At 51.0% G+C, this 17,880-nt stretch overlaps 6 protein-coding genes across 6 annotated transcripts; 5 read left to right on the forward strand and 1 right to left on the reverse strand.

Moving 5' to 3' along the window:
* Positions 1–1,227: 1,227 nt before the first annotated feature.
* T310_4721 (uncharacterized protein) lies at positions 1,228–3,446 on the forward strand (the record flags this gene model as incomplete). Its single annotated transcript, XM_013472373.1, has 6 exons — positions 1,228–1,374; positions 1,507–1,623; positions 1,715–2,104; positions 2,171–2,322; positions 2,604–2,890; positions 3,088–3,446. 6 exons carry the CDS (start codon positions 1,228–1,230, stop codon positions 3,444–3,446), a joined length of 1,452 nt encoding a protein of 483 aa, XP_013327827.1.
* Positions 3,447–4,864: 1,418 nt separating this feature from the next.
* Positions 4,865–6,402, forward strand: T310_4722 (Eukaryotic translation initiation factor 3 subunit EifCl; the record flags this gene model as incomplete). Its single annotated transcript, XM_013472374.1, has 2 exons — positions 4,865–5,173; positions 5,281–6,402. The coding sequence occupies 2 exons, from the start codon at positions 4,865–4,867 to the stop codon at positions 6,400–6,402; spliced, it is 1,431 nt and encodes a 476-aa protein (XP_013327828.1).
* Positions 6,403–8,705: 2,303 nt separating this feature from the next.
* On the forward strand, positions 8,706–10,467 carry T310_4723 (Kynureninase; the record flags this gene model as incomplete). The annotated part of the gene is made up of 5 exons (XM_013472375.1): positions 8,706–8,886; positions 9,000–9,343; positions 9,406–9,886; positions 9,940–10,378; positions 10,464–10,467. The coding sequence occupies 5 exons, from the start codon at positions 8,706–8,708 to the stop codon at positions 10,465–10,467; spliced, it is 1,449 nt and encodes a 482-aa protein (XP_013327829.1).
* A 493-nt stretch (positions 10,468–10,960) lies between these two features.
* On the forward strand, positions 10,961–12,683 carry T310_4724 (uncharacterized protein; the record flags this gene model as incomplete). Its single annotated transcript, XM_013472376.1, has 2 exons — positions 10,961–11,329; positions 11,403–12,683. The coding sequence occupies 2 exons, from the start codon at positions 10,961–10,963 to the stop codon at positions 12,681–12,683; spliced, it is 1,650 nt and encodes a 549-aa protein (XP_013327830.1).
* A 472-nt stretch (positions 12,684–13,155) lies between these two features.
* Positions 13,156–13,862, reverse strand: T310_4725 (uncharacterized protein; the record flags this gene model as incomplete). The annotated part of the gene is made up of 3 exons (XM_013472377.1): positions 13,156–13,231; positions 13,303–13,646; positions 13,731–13,862. The coding sequence occupies 3 exons, from the start codon at positions 13,860–13,862 to the stop codon at positions 13,156–13,158; spliced, it is 552 nt and encodes a 183-aa protein (XP_013327831.1).
* Positions 13,863–14,750: 888 nt separating this feature from the next.
* Positions 14,751–17,147, forward strand: T310_4726 (AP-2 adaptor complex subunit beta; the record flags this gene model as incomplete). Its single annotated transcript, XM_013472378.1, has 5 exons — positions 14,751–15,001; positions 15,055–15,130; positions 15,183–15,547; positions 15,604–16,032; positions 16,085–17,147. The coding sequence occupies 5 exons, from the start codon at positions 14,751–14,753 to the stop codon at positions 17,145–17,147; spliced, it is 2,184 nt and encodes a 727-aa protein (XP_013327832.1).
* Positions 17,148–17,880: the final 733 nt, after the last annotated feature.

The following is a 17,880-nucleotide window of genomic DNA, read 5'->3' on the forward strand; positions in this document are numbered from 1 at the left end:
TCTAACTACTCTCTCTCTCTCTCCATATATCCAATACAGCGGTAATGCTGCCTTTCTCCGCGGGGGAAAATTGTTGCGATTTTAAGCCAGGGAAATTATAGCCGAGGGCGGTGTCAGGCCAAAACGAGCAGTTCTCCATGGTAAAACACGAAAATACTGTTGGCTCTGCTACTTCAATTTAGCATCCTGATTGAGGAAAGTAGTCATGCTCCTATCCCAAGACGGAAATGGTGCTTGGTGAGCTGCATTTTTCGGTCAATTTCGGTCAATTCCAGGAGCACAACATCATTGGCCTAGATCGCGCGGATGCTGGACCCTTGGCCGAGTGCCAACCTTGAAACCAGCCTGCTCGCGCAAATGGACACCGAAGGATCAATGCCGATGTTCTTGTTCATGATATCATATGCCATGGTACTAGGAAGGGACAATACTTACCTAACCATCTTGCCCTGTGTAATTGATCAACGACAATTGTATGTGACCTCTCGCATTCGGGCACAGTACAGTAGAAGATACTGCAAAGCTCATCCTCCCAGAATCTTCCGTTGACCCTTCAGCAGATATACCAGACGGCTTTGCCAGCGGCTTGATCTTGTAGAACGAAAACGCATAACCCCATTCCAGAAAGGGCCATGTTGTTAGAATTGAGTCGACCAGCTGTACTCCGTAAGAATCCCGATCTGCGCGATAGTCACCCGAGACACTCCACGCCTTTTTTGATTCTACTCGCTCGTTGGCAAGTCCCCCCGGACAACAGCCCAGACCGTCACGCTTGATCTGATCCAGATGATGAGACTGACTGCAAGAATGCTCGTGGAATACATGTCAATTCCGCCGATTGGATGGGTTTTCTTGCGTTTGCCGCCCATAGCGCGAACCCGCTAACTGATCATCCAAAAATAATTCCCAGTATTGCCGGGCAGACAACCCCCACGATGACCACGAAAAAAAAAATTCAGCTCGCTACAGCGGCGTAGCAGCATTTGGAAACAGCTTCCTCCTCTCATCTAGGACTGACGAAAATCTTTAGTTCACTGCCCTCGTCTTCGCAGCACCGGGCGTCATCACGAAGTACGTTCTTGAGATGTCAGCCCAAAGTACGCGTCGTGCAGATGAAATAATGGAGATCTGCATGTAGAACAATCCATCCAGACAGTATCCCTGGATGTTCTTCTCGGACAGACTGGGGATTTCTCCACGGAACACTAACTCCAGAGGCAGAAGAGGATGGGTGATCCAACGAGACAGCTTCCCATCCTTGCCCCTGGCCCACGCGGCGCCAGCGGCGGCGCAGGTGCTGCTTCTGCGTTGCCCACTTCGCGGCCGAAAAAGAATTCCACAGCATGCCTAGCTTGTAAGCAGGCTAAACGGAAGGTAGGTAGTGTGCCCTTATGGCTTCTGTTAAACTTCTGGCTGGTGGTGTCGTCCCAAGTCGTTGGCATCAAAAGTACCGTAGTTTGTGCGCTGGGGTATGTACGGTTCGCTCACTTCTGCTTTTCTTTGCAGTGTAGTGGTCGTCCATCTCCTTGCAAAGCATGCGAAGCAGCCGACTCAGAATGCATCTTCGACGAAACGCTCGACCTCCGGCGCAAGGTGGCCATGAAGCGTACCGTAGACGAGCTGGTAGGATACAAAGAGCTATTATACTCTCTTCTCGAGACGCTCGCTCGGCAGAGCCGACAACGGTCAATCATCTCTTATCTGTTATTCGCAGCAACGCTTCACTGAGCGACATCGCAGCTGCGGTTTCGGAAAATATTCGTGCATTACGCAGCAAAACAACACCCGGGTCGGATTCCTCTTCAGGTTTGGAAGAAGCGGTCTCGAAAGCGGATCGACTTTCGAGGTCCATTCTCGCCGCCGGTTCATGATGTTGGAGAACCTTTGCGACATACCTCTTTTCAACGTGCCAGCCAAACCATGGACCAATGTCACCGACGACACGCAATTTGTCTCCCATTTGGTCTCCCTATACTTCACATGGAATCACCCTTTCGCCCAGTTCATCGATCAACAGGTATTTCTTCGACACATGGCGTCGGGGAACCTGGAATCGCAATTCTGCACCCCTTTCCTTGTCAACAGTCTCCTGGCTGTAGCTAGTGTATGCCATCGGTATTCTTTCCTTGTAATCATCCTGCCCTCATCTGACGCGCAATATTGGTTATAGGTATACTGTGATTTCCCCGAGGCCTTTGCTGTTCCCGGGGATCAGAGCTCTCGTGGCCAACACTTTTACGCTGAAGCAGAAAGACTATGGAAGGCGGAAGAAGGGAAGGCCACCCTGCCCAACGTACAGGGGCTTTTGTTAATGGTTCTTGTGTGCGTGCTCATTGTTGTGTACTTATTGGTTGAGTTATCGTCTCGAGAAAGCTGACTATTCGTGGCAGAGAAGGTCGGATGGTTGATGTTCAAACAAGCCATAAGCCTCGCACAAGAACTTGGCTTATTGCCAGCACCGCCTCGAGGAGCGACGTTCGACCAGGAACCATTGTCGGCCGAAATGCGACGTTCCCGGGCAATCTGTGCTTGGGGAATGTTCATACTGAACTCGTATGTCCAGACCACCTAATTGCTGTTGATGTGCTTATGAAACCACTCAGGCAAATCACCATTTGTCGCCGGAGTGTCGCAGACTTCAGGCTTCCAGCTACTAAACCGTTTATGAGGAACGATCTAGAAGACGGTATCATGTGGACTCCCTATCCGCGTTCGAACCGGATGGACTATGCCAGGAAGCCTGCGCTTTTGCGATACATTATGGTCGAGATGGTTGACTTGACGGAAATTCTGGTGGAGATTCAGGACTTGCTGTTTAATAGAGCCCCGGGATGGGAGCAGATGATCTCTGGGAACACACCAACGCCCTTCATAATCGGTTGCTGCAATGGTATGATAGGTTACCAGAGGCGCTTAGCATCAACGATTGTCCCGTGCCGCAGGCATTGTTCTTGCGGTAAGGATTGCAGGCCCGTGTTTTACGAGCGCCGTGAAAAGGAGGTTGACAAGTTTGCAGGATGCATTATCACTGGGTTGTGTTGACGCTATTCAGCGTCTTTGAGGAACGAGTGCGGTCTCTGGAGATAGTGCCCTCCCCTCACGCTGAACATGCCCAAAAGATTCGTCTCCACTCGGCCAGAGAGATTGCCAGGTATTCGCGCATTCAGCGACAAACATACGGTCTGAACCATGTGCCCTGCGACATGTTACAGTCCACGTCGGCAGCTCTCTTCGTGCTGCTGGACAGTTTGAGCAGCACCGAGTCCCAGACAGCATTTGTTGAGCTCAGTCGACTTCCTGCAGCTTTGAGCAAGCGGTTGAAGCTCAGCAAAAGTATCCTCTGTGTGCTGGAGAGGACAGCCCAGCAGTCCAGTATCAGCCTTCCGTCGGATGTGTTGACCATTTTCAAAGACCTTGAAAAAGACACATCGCATGACGCTCTATAGCAGAGGAGCGATGCATATTCCACTCATGGTATTGTTTTCCGAGACTTGAAATAGCTGGCGATGTGGTTTGATGAGAGGGATTAAACCGATTCCTTCGTCAATGAAGACTCATTGTGGGAAGGGACGGTCGGGATGGTATTTCGGGATCGGGTTGGTGGGAGTTTCGCGCAGCGAACATGGAGATGCTAGTCGTTCCCAGATTAGGCACCTTTTCCTCCTGGGTATCGTGTTGTCCGAAGGCTCCAGGAATGACGTGAAGGAGTTGTCCTAGGGCTGGTGAGCGTCAGGAGTCAGTCTTTGCACTCTGCCAGCCTTTCTCGTTGAGCAGGAAAACCTTAACTGTCACCTCTTGCATCGCAACCCTCCTGTTCTATGTTGATTCTTATTGCGGATCACTCCAGGAGGCACAGGGATATGACAGGAACACTGCATCTAGGAAGCATTAGAGAAAATACTCACTCGAATCACGTGACGGAAGCGACGACTGTCGTTCCATCGATGGTTGAAAACAACTTGGAACCCGTTTTGGCGGTCTGTGATCAAAATGGGGCAAATTCGGGGGGTCTACAAAGCCACGGGATGCCAAACGGGCCGGCCCAGCGGGTTTATTGATTCTCGGTCCTGCTGATATGGCGCTCGATGGCGATATTGCATTCTCTTCTTTTTTTTGTCCCAGAGCTCTAGTTACACAGTGCCCAAGGACATCACTTTGCGGGCCTGTGTGCTTGTGCTACACACACAACAAGAGTTCCCGTCCCTTGTATATACGTTTTCTCCCCTTCGGCCTTCACAACGTTGATTTTTCCTACTAGGAGCATAGTGCCAATGAAAATCTGACGAGCCCTTGGCATTATTCACCTACACCGTAACGTTACAGAGGTTCACCTGCTTATCCGGGTTCGTTGCTCAAGATGGCTGTTGTGTCCCTTGCATGCTTTCTAGGTTTACTACTTCGGGAACGAGATTAGTCTACCAAGGGAGATCAAGAAAGCAGAAAACTACATATATGCGTTCAACGGGGGATGGTTGTATAAGAATAGTTGTCTTTCGGATTTTTAGCAATCATAGGAAAAAAAAGTTTGTCATAGAATGTCGCAACAGAACATACCTATTCAAGTAAAGGTAACACCGTAACAGTAATAGGTACTATGTATGGTGATGGTTGAGTGTGCATATCATGCATAGCTGAGTCAGCAAGCCTCTTGTGCATGCAGATAAGATAAGCACAAAACACCAAAGTGCAAGCGAAAACCCTCAAAATTCACATCCGCTCCGCATCAACCGAAAATCCACTATACGACCCCCGACGGCGACGAGGAGCAACGGCCACCGGTCCAGAGGCCCTGCTTTATCTCCCTGCGCACACTGTCCTCGCGGTACTGACGTCCTTCTGCGTGTTCTCAGCCGACGTTCCCACCATGTCGTACGACGAGCGCGCCAACGCGCGCCCTAACCTGGGCGACGAGTCCGACGTCGAGGAAGAGGCCCTGGTCAATGATTACCGGGAGCAGGTGCACTTTGATGATGGAATGAGCGATCTGGAGCGGACCACGTCCCTGGGAGCTGCATCTCATACTCAGGATCTTCAGGCGCAACTGGCGGCCGCGGCGACCCCACTCGAATTCCAAGCCACGCTCGAGACCAAGTTTGCCAGTTACGACAATTACTGCAGTCTCTTCCACTACATCCTGAACTCGGACGGCCCGGTCGAGTTGGAGGTTCCTTCTGTATGTGGATCTTTCTCTCTGCTTTCAAATAGCACGCAATGGCGTGTTGGGATGCTCCTAATGGAGGAGCATATTTGGACACCTAACTAATATAGCCTCTATAACAGTACTATTGGGCGTGGGATGTTATCGATGAGTTTATCTACCAGTTCGAATCCTTCTGTCGCTACCGTCACCGCGTTGCTAGGAGCGGATCCAACGAGGAGGAGGCCCAGCTGCTTCGCGAGAACCCGAACACGTGGGGTTGCTATTCGGTATTGAACGTTCTTTACTCTCTGATCCAGAGATCGCAGATCAATGAGCAGCTTGCTGCCATCAAGCGCGGCGAAGATCCTTCGGCGGTTGCTGGAGAATATGGGTCCCGCCCATTGTACAAGATGCTGGGCTACTTCTCGATCATTGGGCTGTTGCGGGTCCATTGCTTGCTGGGCGACTTCAGCCTTGCCCTCAAGACCCTGGATGACATCGAGATGAACAAGAAAGCCATGTTTGCTCGCGTCATGGCTGCCCACTTCACGACATACTACTATGTCGGTTTCTCGTACATGATGCTGCGTCGCTATGCCGACGCCATCCGTATGTTCAGCCACATTCTGGTGTACGTGTCGCGGACGAAGAACTTCCAGAAGGGCAGCAACAACTACGATGCGATTGCCAAGAAGAATGACCAGATGCTTGCTTTGATTGCCATCTGTGTCGCCTTCCACCCGACCCGCCTGGACGACACGATCCACACGGCCCTACGCGAGAAGTACGGTGAGCAGTTCAACCGTCTCCAGCGCGGTGGCCCCGAGGCTCTTCCTCTGTTCGAGGAGCTTTTCCGCTCCGCATGCCCCAAGTTCATCAACCCAACGCCTCCGGACTTTGACAACCCACACCTCAACATCGACCCGGTTGACCACCACACTGCGATCTTCATGGACGAAGTGCGCAACACTCTTTTCAACCCGACGGTGAAGTCTTACTTGAAGCTCTACACCACGATGGACTTGAAGAAACTGGCTGGTTTCCTGGAGGTCGACCCGGAGAAGCTTCGCTCATGGCTGCTGGTGAACAAGCAGCGGAGTCGTCAAGTCCGCTGGGCCGAGGGCGGTTTGCTAGAAGGCGAACCCATCAACGCCAGCGACCTGGACTACGCCATTGAAGGTGACCTGATCCACATCAGCGAAGCCAAAGCTGGTCGGAGACTCGTGGACTGGTACCTGCGGAACCTCGCTCGGACTTACTGAAGGGACAGCACGGGTTATTTTCAACGAGAGAATGATTTGTTTTTACTTCTTTGAGGCATTGCAGGGTGAAGCCGCCTTTTCCCCCATCGGGCAATGGCTTTTTGTCCATGCGTCCTCTATATTCGCACTAAGAAAGAGAGGACAACCTACACGAGACCCTGATTTTTTTTTTCTAGATTCATCTCGTGAGAAAGAATTTTCAACTCGCCAGGCTGTGTATATGCCATGAAACGATAGAAAATAACGGCCGTGCGCAGATGAGATGAGATGAGACGAGACGAGAAGTATGAGCAGAAACGATAAAAATTCCCTTCTGTTTGGTTCAAGGCAATTTTTTTTCCTTTCCTTTTTTTTCTTTTCTATTCTTTGGAGTTGACGTATCCTTGTGTAATGTACTTAGTTATGCATGCACCGGTCAGTGGTTGTGGTCGTGGACCATCCCATAGAGATAGCCAGAAAGGGGGGAGCAAGACAGGCAGGTAGCCATCTATCCATCTATTCGTGGATGTGTGTGAGTTAGATGAATGGAAGAAATTGAATGAAAAGGTTAGAAAAAAGGAAATGAAGGAAGTAAGGAAGGAAATAATTACATAGATAGATAGGAATGGACGAGCCATATTCCTAAAAAGAAAAAAAGAACTTCGTATAGAGCGGCGGTTCATGCATGAAATAAGGCTATTATACATATGTACAGTACATATGACGGTATATTCTAAAGTACATGGGGAGGTTAGATATGCAGTAAAAAGTTCTGAATCTATCGTTCAACATGACGTTTGGTAAGGATGAGGGGAAAGGATTTCAATGTACTCCGTACAGCATGTAATAAGATCAGGATTCTATATTGCCATGAACTGCCAAATGGCTAAAGATCCTTCACATCAAAGCTTGTTCCGCAACCACAGTTGCTGGTTGCCCGCGGATTGTCCACGATCTTGAATTGGCTGCCGATGAGCTCTGTCGTATAATCCACCGTGCTGCCGGACAGGAGCTCCAGTGAAGGTCCGTCCATGACCACTTTGGCTTGGCCAGCAGCGGTGGAATCGCTCTCGTCGTCCGATGGCTCGGCCTCAAATACGGTGTCTTCTTCCGCATTGATTTTGGAAGCGGACTCGAGGGACATCAGGTATTGGAAGCCATGACAGCCTCCGCTTGTGACGGTGATTCGCAGATGGTGATACGGATTCTCCTCTAATGTTGTGGAGATGGACGAAGATGCCGGATCAGTGATCTCTCGTAGGCGCTGCGTCAGCGTTAGTTCTCAATGCTTTCCAGTTTCCGATGGAAATTGATTCACACGAGTACAGCGAAGAGAAAAAAAACAATAAAAGTGTTTAAACACGAAAGACGAAAATCAAAAAAACATGCAGCAGCTGGGATTCGCTGGTGGTCACCCACCCAACTACTAACCAGCCGGCGTGTGGCTTAAGTACGGCTGAGCGGACGGGAAGCCCTGTTTTCCACACCCTATGGCCGCATGTACTAGGCACAACTAGTAAAAGGTTTATGTCGTACCCAGGCCACGGAACTCCATGAAATCGAAAATTATGCATGCAGTCCCAGGACAATAAAAACCACGCACCTTTGCAGCCCGAGGCGATATATTGATCCACAGCGGGTTCCCGTCATCATCGGTCCTTGGATTCTGCACCACAGTCGCAGCACGGCTCGCTGTCGTTGAAGAAAACGCGAATCGTTGATGGTGAAACTGAGGGGATGAGGCAGATCGTGAAACAAGACGATTGTTCGGTCGCCATGACCTCAGAGAGGGCAAAAGGAAGTCAGGAATGGGTTGGAGAGAGGCTTTGGTAGCAGGTGTTGATGCGGCGTAACTGGACGCTACTCCGGAGGTTGAAAAACAGCGATGGCAATGCCGGATGAAGATCGCAGGCGAGGCCTGACGCCGCGCCAACCGACAGACAGTCGACGATAAAATATGCGGCGACATGATTAGTAGGCAGACGCCAGTTTCTGAGTTGAGACTGCTCGAAAATGAAAGATTGCGTGGAATCTCCCGCCGGAGATTATCAGTCGATGATATCTAAAAGCTGCCCGTGGATTGGTAAGACGTTCGGACATGTGACGCCATTGGGCGATCCCGAGCGGCGAAATGCGGCAGAAACCGACCCCTCCGCGCCTTCCCAAGAAAGCGGCGACCCGGCGAGTCACGGGCACAAGAGCAGCCCTACGGTCATCGACACCTCCAGACATTCCTGTCTGCTGGAACTCGCCTCTCTAATTTGATGCTCTGTTCTTAGAATCCGTTAGCATAGTATCGTGGTGATGGGCATCTTGCATCAACAATGAGCTCTCAATTACCTTTCCGCTATATCAAATCCGGGCACTATGAAGACGATGCACGAACCTACAAACGAGAATATGCTGAGGCCCTGGACGAGAAGGATCCTCTGCGACATTTCCGGGACTATTTTATCATCCCTTCCAAAAAGGACCTGACAAGGAAGCAATTGGCGGTGACAGAAGGTTTTGTTGCACCTCCCTTTTTGGTTGCTCTTGCCCCTCCCTCCCAGATGTTGAATATATAGGCCGTCGTTCGCGTCGTAATTTGTGCGTGCTCGTTTTAACCGTCTGAATAGAGGAAGATCCTTCGGATCCACGATGCATATATTTCTGCGGAAATTCTCTTGGTCTGCAACCTCGTAATGTTCGCAGATACATCGACCAGTATCTACGCGCCTGGGCCATCAAGGGCGTAACGGGTCATTTTGTTCCCCATGAGGATGCTCTACTCCCTCCATTTGTGGACGTAGATAGTGCAGGCTCCAAGCTGCTGGCCCCCTTAGTGGGTGCGTCTCCAAGTGAAGTGGCCGTCATGGGGACTTTGACCGGAAATCTACACCTTCTGCTGGCCAGCTTCTATCGTCCAACAACCGAGAAATACAAGATCATTCTTGAGGGGAAAGCTTTCCCAAGTGACCATGTAAGGCCTTCGAACATTTTGTGATGATAGATGACCTATCTCTAATCTCTGACGGTGCCTAGTATGCCATTGAGTCACAAATCCGACATCACAATATAGACCCTAGCGATGCCATGGTTCTCATTGAGCCGGAAGATCCAGAGAAGCCAATTTTGAGAACGGAACAAATCCTCAAAGTTATTGACGACAACGCATCCAGTGCAGCGTTGGTGCTACTACCAGGGATCCAGTACTATACTGGGCAATACTTCGACATTAAGAAGATCACTGCCCATGCACATTCGAAAGGCCTCCTAATCGGCTGGGACTGCGCGCACGCAGTGGGCAATGTTGATCTACAATTGCACGATTGGGACGTGGATTTCGCGGCCTGGTGCCATTACAAATATGTCAACAGTGGTCCCGGAGCCATGGCCGGCTTGTTTGTGCACGAACGGCACGGCAAGGTCGACCTGAGAAACACGGGGGAGGGAGGAGCTTTTCGCCCTAGATTGGCTGGCTGGTGGGGTCATGATAAAGAAACGAGATTCATCATGGACAATAGTACGGTTTGAACTTGATCTGTGGTTGTAGAACTTCGGCTGACCTTCTACCAGAATTCGTGCCCCAGCCAGGGGCCGCAGGTTATCAGGTGTCGAATCCATCCGTGCTGGATTTAAGCGCCGTGGCGGCTTCTCTAGAGATCTTCAACCAGACTTCGATGGCCGAACTACGCAAGAAATCTCTCGAGCTGACTGGTTACCTTGAGCACCTTCTCCTGAACTATCCACCCGATGCAGCTCCGGAAGATAAACCTTTTACCATTATCACGCCTTCGAATCCGGAAGAGCGGGGTGCGCAACTCAGTCTCCTTTTGCAACCTGGCCTGCTAGACAAAGTCCTTGAGATCCTGCAGAGCAATGGGGTGGTTGTCGACGAGAGAAAACCCAATGTCATTCGAGTGGCGCCGGCACCGCTGTATAACACATTCACCGAAGTGTGGGAGTTTTGCCAGATTTTCCTGCAAGCATGTCGGGAGGCCTTAAAGGCAAGGAAGTAAGACGATCAACACGCTAGCTTGGCGGATATATCATTTTTTTTATCTTACATCACATCATGCATAGCTAGAAATACGAGCTAGATAGATCTCATTCCTTGACATCCTAGCTAGATAGAGGCCTATCGGCATTGAGCTGTCTGAGCAGCTAAGCCTAGCGTCCTTAACTCCGGAGGCGCCATTTCTCGCCATCTTTACTCCGTATGCAAGAATCAAGGCGGTGTCGGGCCAGCCGGTGCTCCTCTGGCGCGGGAGAAATACTCCGTGAACGTCGGAAGGAAAACGGCAACGTTGGGCCGCCGCGTGGGCGGGCTAGTAGCCTAGTATCGGCAAAACGGCACCCAGAGATAGCCACGCCCAATGGCAGGCATTTGCTGTCACCGCAGCGCAAATCCAAGTGGAGAAGGATGGAGCTTATGCTGCTTTTTGTCAGTGGGAAGCGTGCTCTGTCTCCGCAAGTGGAAGAGCAGGTGCATGCATATATATGATGAAATCCGCACAGTGCACTATTATGGCAGGCTTGCTCGAGCCGTCTGGGGCTTCTCCGGGACCTGCTGGAAGTGCGTATCCCAGACTTCTAGATGGCCGCCAGCGAGGAGCTGGAGAAAGAAACCTTGCAGAGTCCCATCGCTGAGACGGGAAATCGGCACGATGAGGAAGAGAAGAGCCCGGTGAATGAGCCGGGGCCTGCTGAGGCTGAGGTTGAGAAGGACAATAACAATGATAGTGACAACGGCGGCGCCGTGCTGCAACCAAGCGGCACTCGCACGTCCACCGTCGAATACTCGGTCTTCTCGAAGAATCTGAAACGATATGTCGTCGTCACGGCGTCGTGGGCGGGCTTTTTCTCGCCGCTGTCGTCGCAGATCTATTTCCCCTCGTTGAATACTCTGGCTGCGGACCTGAATGTGTCGATTTCGTTGATCAACCTGACGCTGACAAGCTACATGGTGAGATGCCATACCGTTCTTCATTCCGACTCTTGATGATCTGTAAACTTACGGGCATCGGTTTGTTCTTCAGATCTTCCAAGGAATCGCGCCAGTTTTCATCGGTGACTTCGCTGACAAGGCCGGGCGAAGGCCTGCCTACTTGATCTGCTTTACTATCTACATTGGCGCCAATATCGGTCTAGCTCTGCAGAACAGTTACGCAGCCCTGTTTGTCCTGCGATGCCTACAGAGTGCTGGCAGCAGCAGCACTATTGCGCTGTCGTCAGGCGTCGTTGCGGACGTCTCCACGGTGGCCGAGCGAGGCTCATATATGGGCTTCGTCACGGCCGGTTCACTGCTGGGTCCTTCTCTGGGTCCCGTCATCGGCGGGCTGCTGGCCCAGTATCTGGGATGGAGAGCTATCTTCTGGTTTCTGGTCATTCTGGCGGCTGCGTGGCTCGTGCCGTTTGTTATCTTCTTCCCGGAAACGGCCCGCAAGGTCGTTGGCAATGGCTCGATCCCGCCTCCGCCATGGAACATGTCCCTGAGCAGCTATCTCAAAACTCGGAAAATTTCTGAAGCCGATCGAGCGGCAGTTGAGAGCACGATTGACCCTAGGTCTCGCAAGCTCTCCTTCCCCAATCCGCTGCCGACCCTCGCCATTGTCCTCCAGAAAGACACGAGCCTTCTGTTGCTGTCGAACGCCATCATGTTCGCTGGATTCTACGACGTCGCGGCTGCGATCCCCTCGATCTTCCGAGAGAGCTATAACCTCAGTGACCTGCAGATTGGTCTCTGCTACCTCCCCTTTGGCGTGGGCTCCTCGCTCGCATCCATCATCAACGGGAAGTTCCTCGACTACAATTACCGCCGCATCGCGACGCAGCTGGGTCTTCCTGTCGTGCGGAATCGGCAGACGGATCTCAAGAACTTCCCTATCGAAAAGGCCCGTCTGCAGATTGCATTCCCACTGATTTTTCTCTCCAGCTGCTTGGTGATTGCCTTTGGGTGGTGCCTGAACTACGTCGTGCACCTTGCCGCTCCCACTACCATCCTCTTTTTCCTGGGACTGTGCCTGACGGGGTCATTCAATACCGTGAGCACGCTCCTCATCGACCTCTATCCGAATGCTGCCGCCACGGCCACGGCGTCGAACAACATCACCCGTTGCCTGTTGGGGGCTGGAGCAACGGCCGTCATCGAGCCGATGCTGACTAGTATGGGCAGAGGGTGGTGCTTTACCTTCATTGCCTTCGTCATGATGAGCACCACATCTATGTTGGTAGTCATCATCCGATATGGGCCAAAATGGAGGGAAGAGCGACGTGTCAGACATGAGGAGGGAGATGTCGAGAGGGGTGGTCGACGTTGATAAAACTGGAAAAAAGAGACTCGAGATTAGATTGCTAGAAGGAAAAAGTCTTTCCAAAAGAGGAAGGTAAACAAAAATCAATGCATAGCACAGGAAAAAGAGGAAAAGGCGTCATTCGGGGTTCTGGGCATGACTTTGTTTTCGGGCCTCATTTTCCCCATTTTTATGGTTCATCATGTAGATGTCGGATCTATATACATACATACATATTAGATAATGATATGACGTTTTATTATGGTATAGACCGGATAAAACTCATGAAACGGTAATGCGCATGGCATAGGAAAGATATCCCATGAAATCGTAAATCTTAACGGATATAGAAATAGATATCTAGATCGGAGGATTACCTCTAGTCCTCTGTTTTTTTCAATGTATTATTATATTAATACAGACATGACCACGTACAACCTCGTCATCATCATCATCATCTTTTCGGCAGTTAGGAAGGGTATTTTATTTTTCCTTTCTTCTACCCAAACGCAAAATAAGCGCGCTCTAATGGCTCTCTCTCGGACTCCCATGCAAGCCAGTCAGATCTTGTAGTCCTGTATCAGGGGGAAAGAGAAGTTAGCAATCCAGATTTTAATCACTAGAGTCACTGGGTTAAAGGACATACGGCAACAATCCCATTGCATTGACCTTCCACACGCCCAGACCCAGCAGCACCAGCTGCATCAGCACATACACGGCCTTGGCCCCCCTCAGCTTGGCGCGGGTCGCATCCGTCTCGAACTTCGCAAAGGCGGCATTCGTGTTGAGCAGGCCCTGAATGGGGCCCTTGAACAGCATGAAGACCATCATGATGCTAAAGATCTGCAGGCTGTTGCCGGACATGTACATCATGATCGCGTTCATGGGGATCTGTTTCGAGGGTGCGAGGGCGATCTCCCATGCCTTCTTGAGCTTCAGCGTGTCGGTTTCGACGGGACGGCGCGCAGGTGCGGATTGCTGCGTAACGCGCTGCAGCGAGACGACCAGGTGTTAGTAATAGGAAGAGGAATATCTGTGAAAAAGGGACATGAAATGGAATTGGAGAAGACGCACCTGCTTGCCTGTCGGCCTGCTCGAGTAGCCTGGTGGATCGGGAATTTTGGACGCCTTTGGTGACGGACGGGGTGGAGGAGAGTTCAGTTCGACCACCCATTTGGGGGGTGGAGGGGGCGATTTGGAAGACATCGTTGTCGATGCCATGCTCATCGAATGTGGTTGATGAGAGATGCAGTTAGCTATGGTGACCTCCGCGGCGGAAAGCCGCCCGACAGCGGGAGACGATCCACCGCAGAGGCTAATCATCACCTTAATAATTACTCCATTCTTTGGTACGGTTCTCGAACTGGATAATCCGTCAATTCTGTGCCTCGTGTCTCCTGGCGACCAGCTCTTGCTCTGTGCTCGAGAATTCTTCGGTTGAGTCTCCCATTGCACGCTGCCAGGCCGTGTGTCCTCCCTGCTAACCGGTTCTCCCATTGCCAGCTTCATCCGACCGACCCGACCTCCTCGCCATCGCATCCATCCACACAGCGTCCAAGCCACGAGCGGCACACGCGACGAGTCGAGGCATGGAGGCTGTAGTGTCTGCCGTGCAGCCAACCAGCTAAAGCAGCCATCTCGCCCTCGCCCAACGGCGTCCTTTCATGTGATCGACGTCCTCCGCCTCTCGACTCTAGTGTACCGACTGTGCGTGTCCTGTGAGACCTCCTGCCGAAGCTGTCCACGGCCGCCCCTCAGCGTTATCTGCAGTGAGGAGAACCCGTTGCCCCTCATCCAGCCACGATGAGTTCAGGCGGAGGAGATGCCAAACTGTTCGCTAGGGTATGTTGCGTGACCCCGTCCCTCCATCCTTGCCCTTCCGTTATACTGCTTCCTCGATGACATGTATCCCAACAATGTGATCTCTTCTTTGGTGGCGACTGTGGTGATACCTGTAGCATCGGGCCCAGTCTCTGTGTCCACTGGCTTGGCCATTTGGCCTAGTTATGAGCTTGAAGCCTTTGGTTATCTATATATTATACATTTGATTTCCTTTCCTCTGTTTGGCGTTTGATAGTCACTTCTCGAGTCCCCATGTTCATCGGCGTCTTCCCTTATGCCGCGTACCAGCAAAACTCACTCTATGCTCGCTCTCCACAGGGTAAAGTCGCCGAGCTCCGGCAGGAGCTCAACAGCGGCGGCAAGAAGGATAAGAACCATTCGGCAAAGAAGATCGCCCTGAAGAAGATTGTCGCCAACATGACCATGAGCAACAATGACATGATCGGCCTCTTCCCGGACGTGATCGCCTGCATGACGATTCCCAGCCTGGAGATCAAGAAGATGTGCGTACGGATGAGTCGGCTGGCAGACAAGGCGGGTGGCTGATTCTGGACAGGTGCTTCTTGTATTTGGTGAATTATGCGAGATCAAAACCGGAGGTTGCATTGAAAGCACTGCCGATCCTGATAGATGTATGTCGGCGAGAGTCGCAACTGCGAGCGATTGGGTCGCTGACTACTGCAGGATATGGATGACCATAATCCGCTCGTGCGTGCCCTGGCCCTTCGAACCATCTCCTACATCCACGTCCGCGAATTCGTGGAAGCGACGGTCCAGCCGTTGAAGCGACTGATGGTAGACATCGATCCCTACGTGCGGAAGACAGCAGCTTTCTGCGTGGCAAAGCTCTATGAACACAACAAGAAGATGGTGGAGAACTCGGACCTGATCGACCGACTGAACAGGATGCTGAAGGACGAGAATCCCACCGTGGTTTCCTGTGTTCTGGCGGCCTTGGTCGACATCTGGGAACGCAGCGAGTCGATCACACTGACGATCGACTATCCCAGTGCGTCCAAAGTTGTGTCGATTATGCCGGACTGCTCGGAGTATGCTGATGCCAATCCATGAACTTTAATGTCTGTATTTCTAACCAACGTCTTAGATGGGGTCAAACATACATTCTCGAATCGCTCATGTCGTACGTTCCGCAGGACAGCTCAGAGGCATTGCTGCTGGCAGAGCGAATCGCGCCTCGACTGTCTCATTCGAACTCTGCCGTCGTGCTGACCTCGATCCGGGTCATCCTGTATCTCATGAACTACATTGCGGACGAAAAACAGATCACCGCTCTGTGCAGGAAGCTTTCACCGCCTCTTGTGACGCTATTGTCTAAACCTCCCGAGGTGCAATATCTCGCCCTGAGGAATGCGATCCTGATCCTGCAGAAGAGGCCCGAAGTGCTCCGGAATGACATCCGGGTCTTCTTTTGCAAATACAACGACCCGATCTATGTCAAGGTCACCAAGCTCGAATTGATCTTCATGCTTGCGACGAAGGAGAATATCTCGGTTGTTCTTGCGGAATTGCGAGAGTACGTCATGACTCTTATGTGTTGTTGTTTGGATGGACTGACAAGTGTATAGATATGCGACTGAGATTGACGTCCACTTCGTGCGCAAAGCCGTCCGTGCGATTGGTAAATTGGCCATCAAGATCGAGTCTGCTGCGCGACAGTGTATCGACACGCTGTTGGAACTGGTCAATGCGAAAGTGCCATACATCGTCCAGGAAGCGACGGTGGTGATTCGCAACATTTTCCGCAAGTATCCGAACCAGTATGAAGGCATCATTGGGACCGTCATCCAAAACATCGATGACTTGGATGAGCCCGAGGCCAAGGCGGCCATCATTTGGATCATTGGCCAGTACGCCGATCGGATTGAGAACTCGGACGGCCTGCTGCAGGACTACCTGGCGACTTTCCACGACGAACCGATCGAGGTTCAACTCGCCTTGCTCACCGCTACGGTGAAACTGTTCATCTTGCGTCCGACCAAAGGCCAGCAAATAGTGCCCCAAGTTCTGAAATGGTGTACCGAAGACACGGATGACCCGGACCTCCGGGATCGAGGGTACATGTATTGGCGTCTGCTGTCTACGGATCCTGCCGCGGCGAAGGACATCGTCATGGGCGAGAAGCCGCCGATCACAGCCGAGAGCGAGAAGCTCGACCCCAACACACTGGAGGAATTGTGCCTGAACGTGGGGACCCTGGCTACGGTGTATTTGAAGCCCGTGCAGCAGGTCTTCCGGAACGCCAGGCCCAAACGACTCGCGGACAGTCCCGCATTGCAGAAACCGCGTGAGAACCAAAACGGATTCGACTTCCCTGCTGCTGGTGTACCGATGACAGCTCCTCCTTCTACTACTACCACCACCACTACTACCCCAGCAACAACAACAACAACAACCGCCTTCGCAGCAGCCAGCAGCGGCAGCAATCTCTCGGCAGCAGTAAACGCGGCGGACGCGTACTTCAACGAGATAGGCAGCCAACAAATGGCAGCCCTTGACCTAGGCGGCCGCGGCGGCGGAGAGATGGGCGGAGCAGGCCAGACGCAGTACGTCGTCAATCAGAACCAGCAGCAGATATACCAACCGCAGGCGGCAGGCGGAGCGGCAACGGGGGAGCTGTTATTATTGTAGATAGATATTTCATCACAGCTCTTCTCTTTCCCTTCTCGTGGCGTGAGCGGCTTTAACTATTATATTTTCTTCAAGCGGCGTTTGTTTTATTTAAGTTTCCTCCCTAGACATTCTTCAACGGTTTGTCTTTGCATATATATGGATAGATATATTTTATTTTATTTTATTTTCTGGTGTAGGTACTGTATGCACTGTACTGTACTGTACTTTAGCTTGTGAGTCTAGAAATCTAGATAATTGATTAATTAAATCCAGGTAATAATAAATTGAGCCAGGAAGCAGCGGGATGAGTTACATTGGGATTCTTAAACGACCTCAATAATGAGGTTCAATATGCGTATGTATCGTACCTGTATATTTCTGTGTGTTTTTTTTTTAATATTTATTCTATCCTATGTATCATCTCGATTTGATCAATACCCAACAACAAATTTTTCTTATTATTTATTATTTATCATCATATCATCCTTTGAAACGAAATTCCTTAACACACAAAAAAAAGAGAAAAAAAGAAACAATCGATTCCGAAATACTAGTAACTAGTACGTACAGTACGTACACTAAGTACACACGATGCATCGAACTTGAATTCAGTTCAGTTCAGTCGAGAGTGACTGAATTGAGATGCGCACGAAACGAAACGAGAATATTATATATAGTAGATAATATATCTCCCGTACATACTCTCTCTCAGGAGTATACTGGATTATTCTTCAATCTTCAATCAATCAAG

This window comes from Rasamsonia emersonii (assembly GCF_000968595.1).
Source record: "Rasamsonia emersonii CBS 393.64 chromosome Unknown ctg1118621760155, whole genome shotgun sequence".
NCBI classification, from domain to species: Eukaryota; Fungi; Ascomycota; class Eurotiomycetes; order Eurotiales; family Trichocomaceae; genus Rasamsonia; species Rasamsonia emersonii.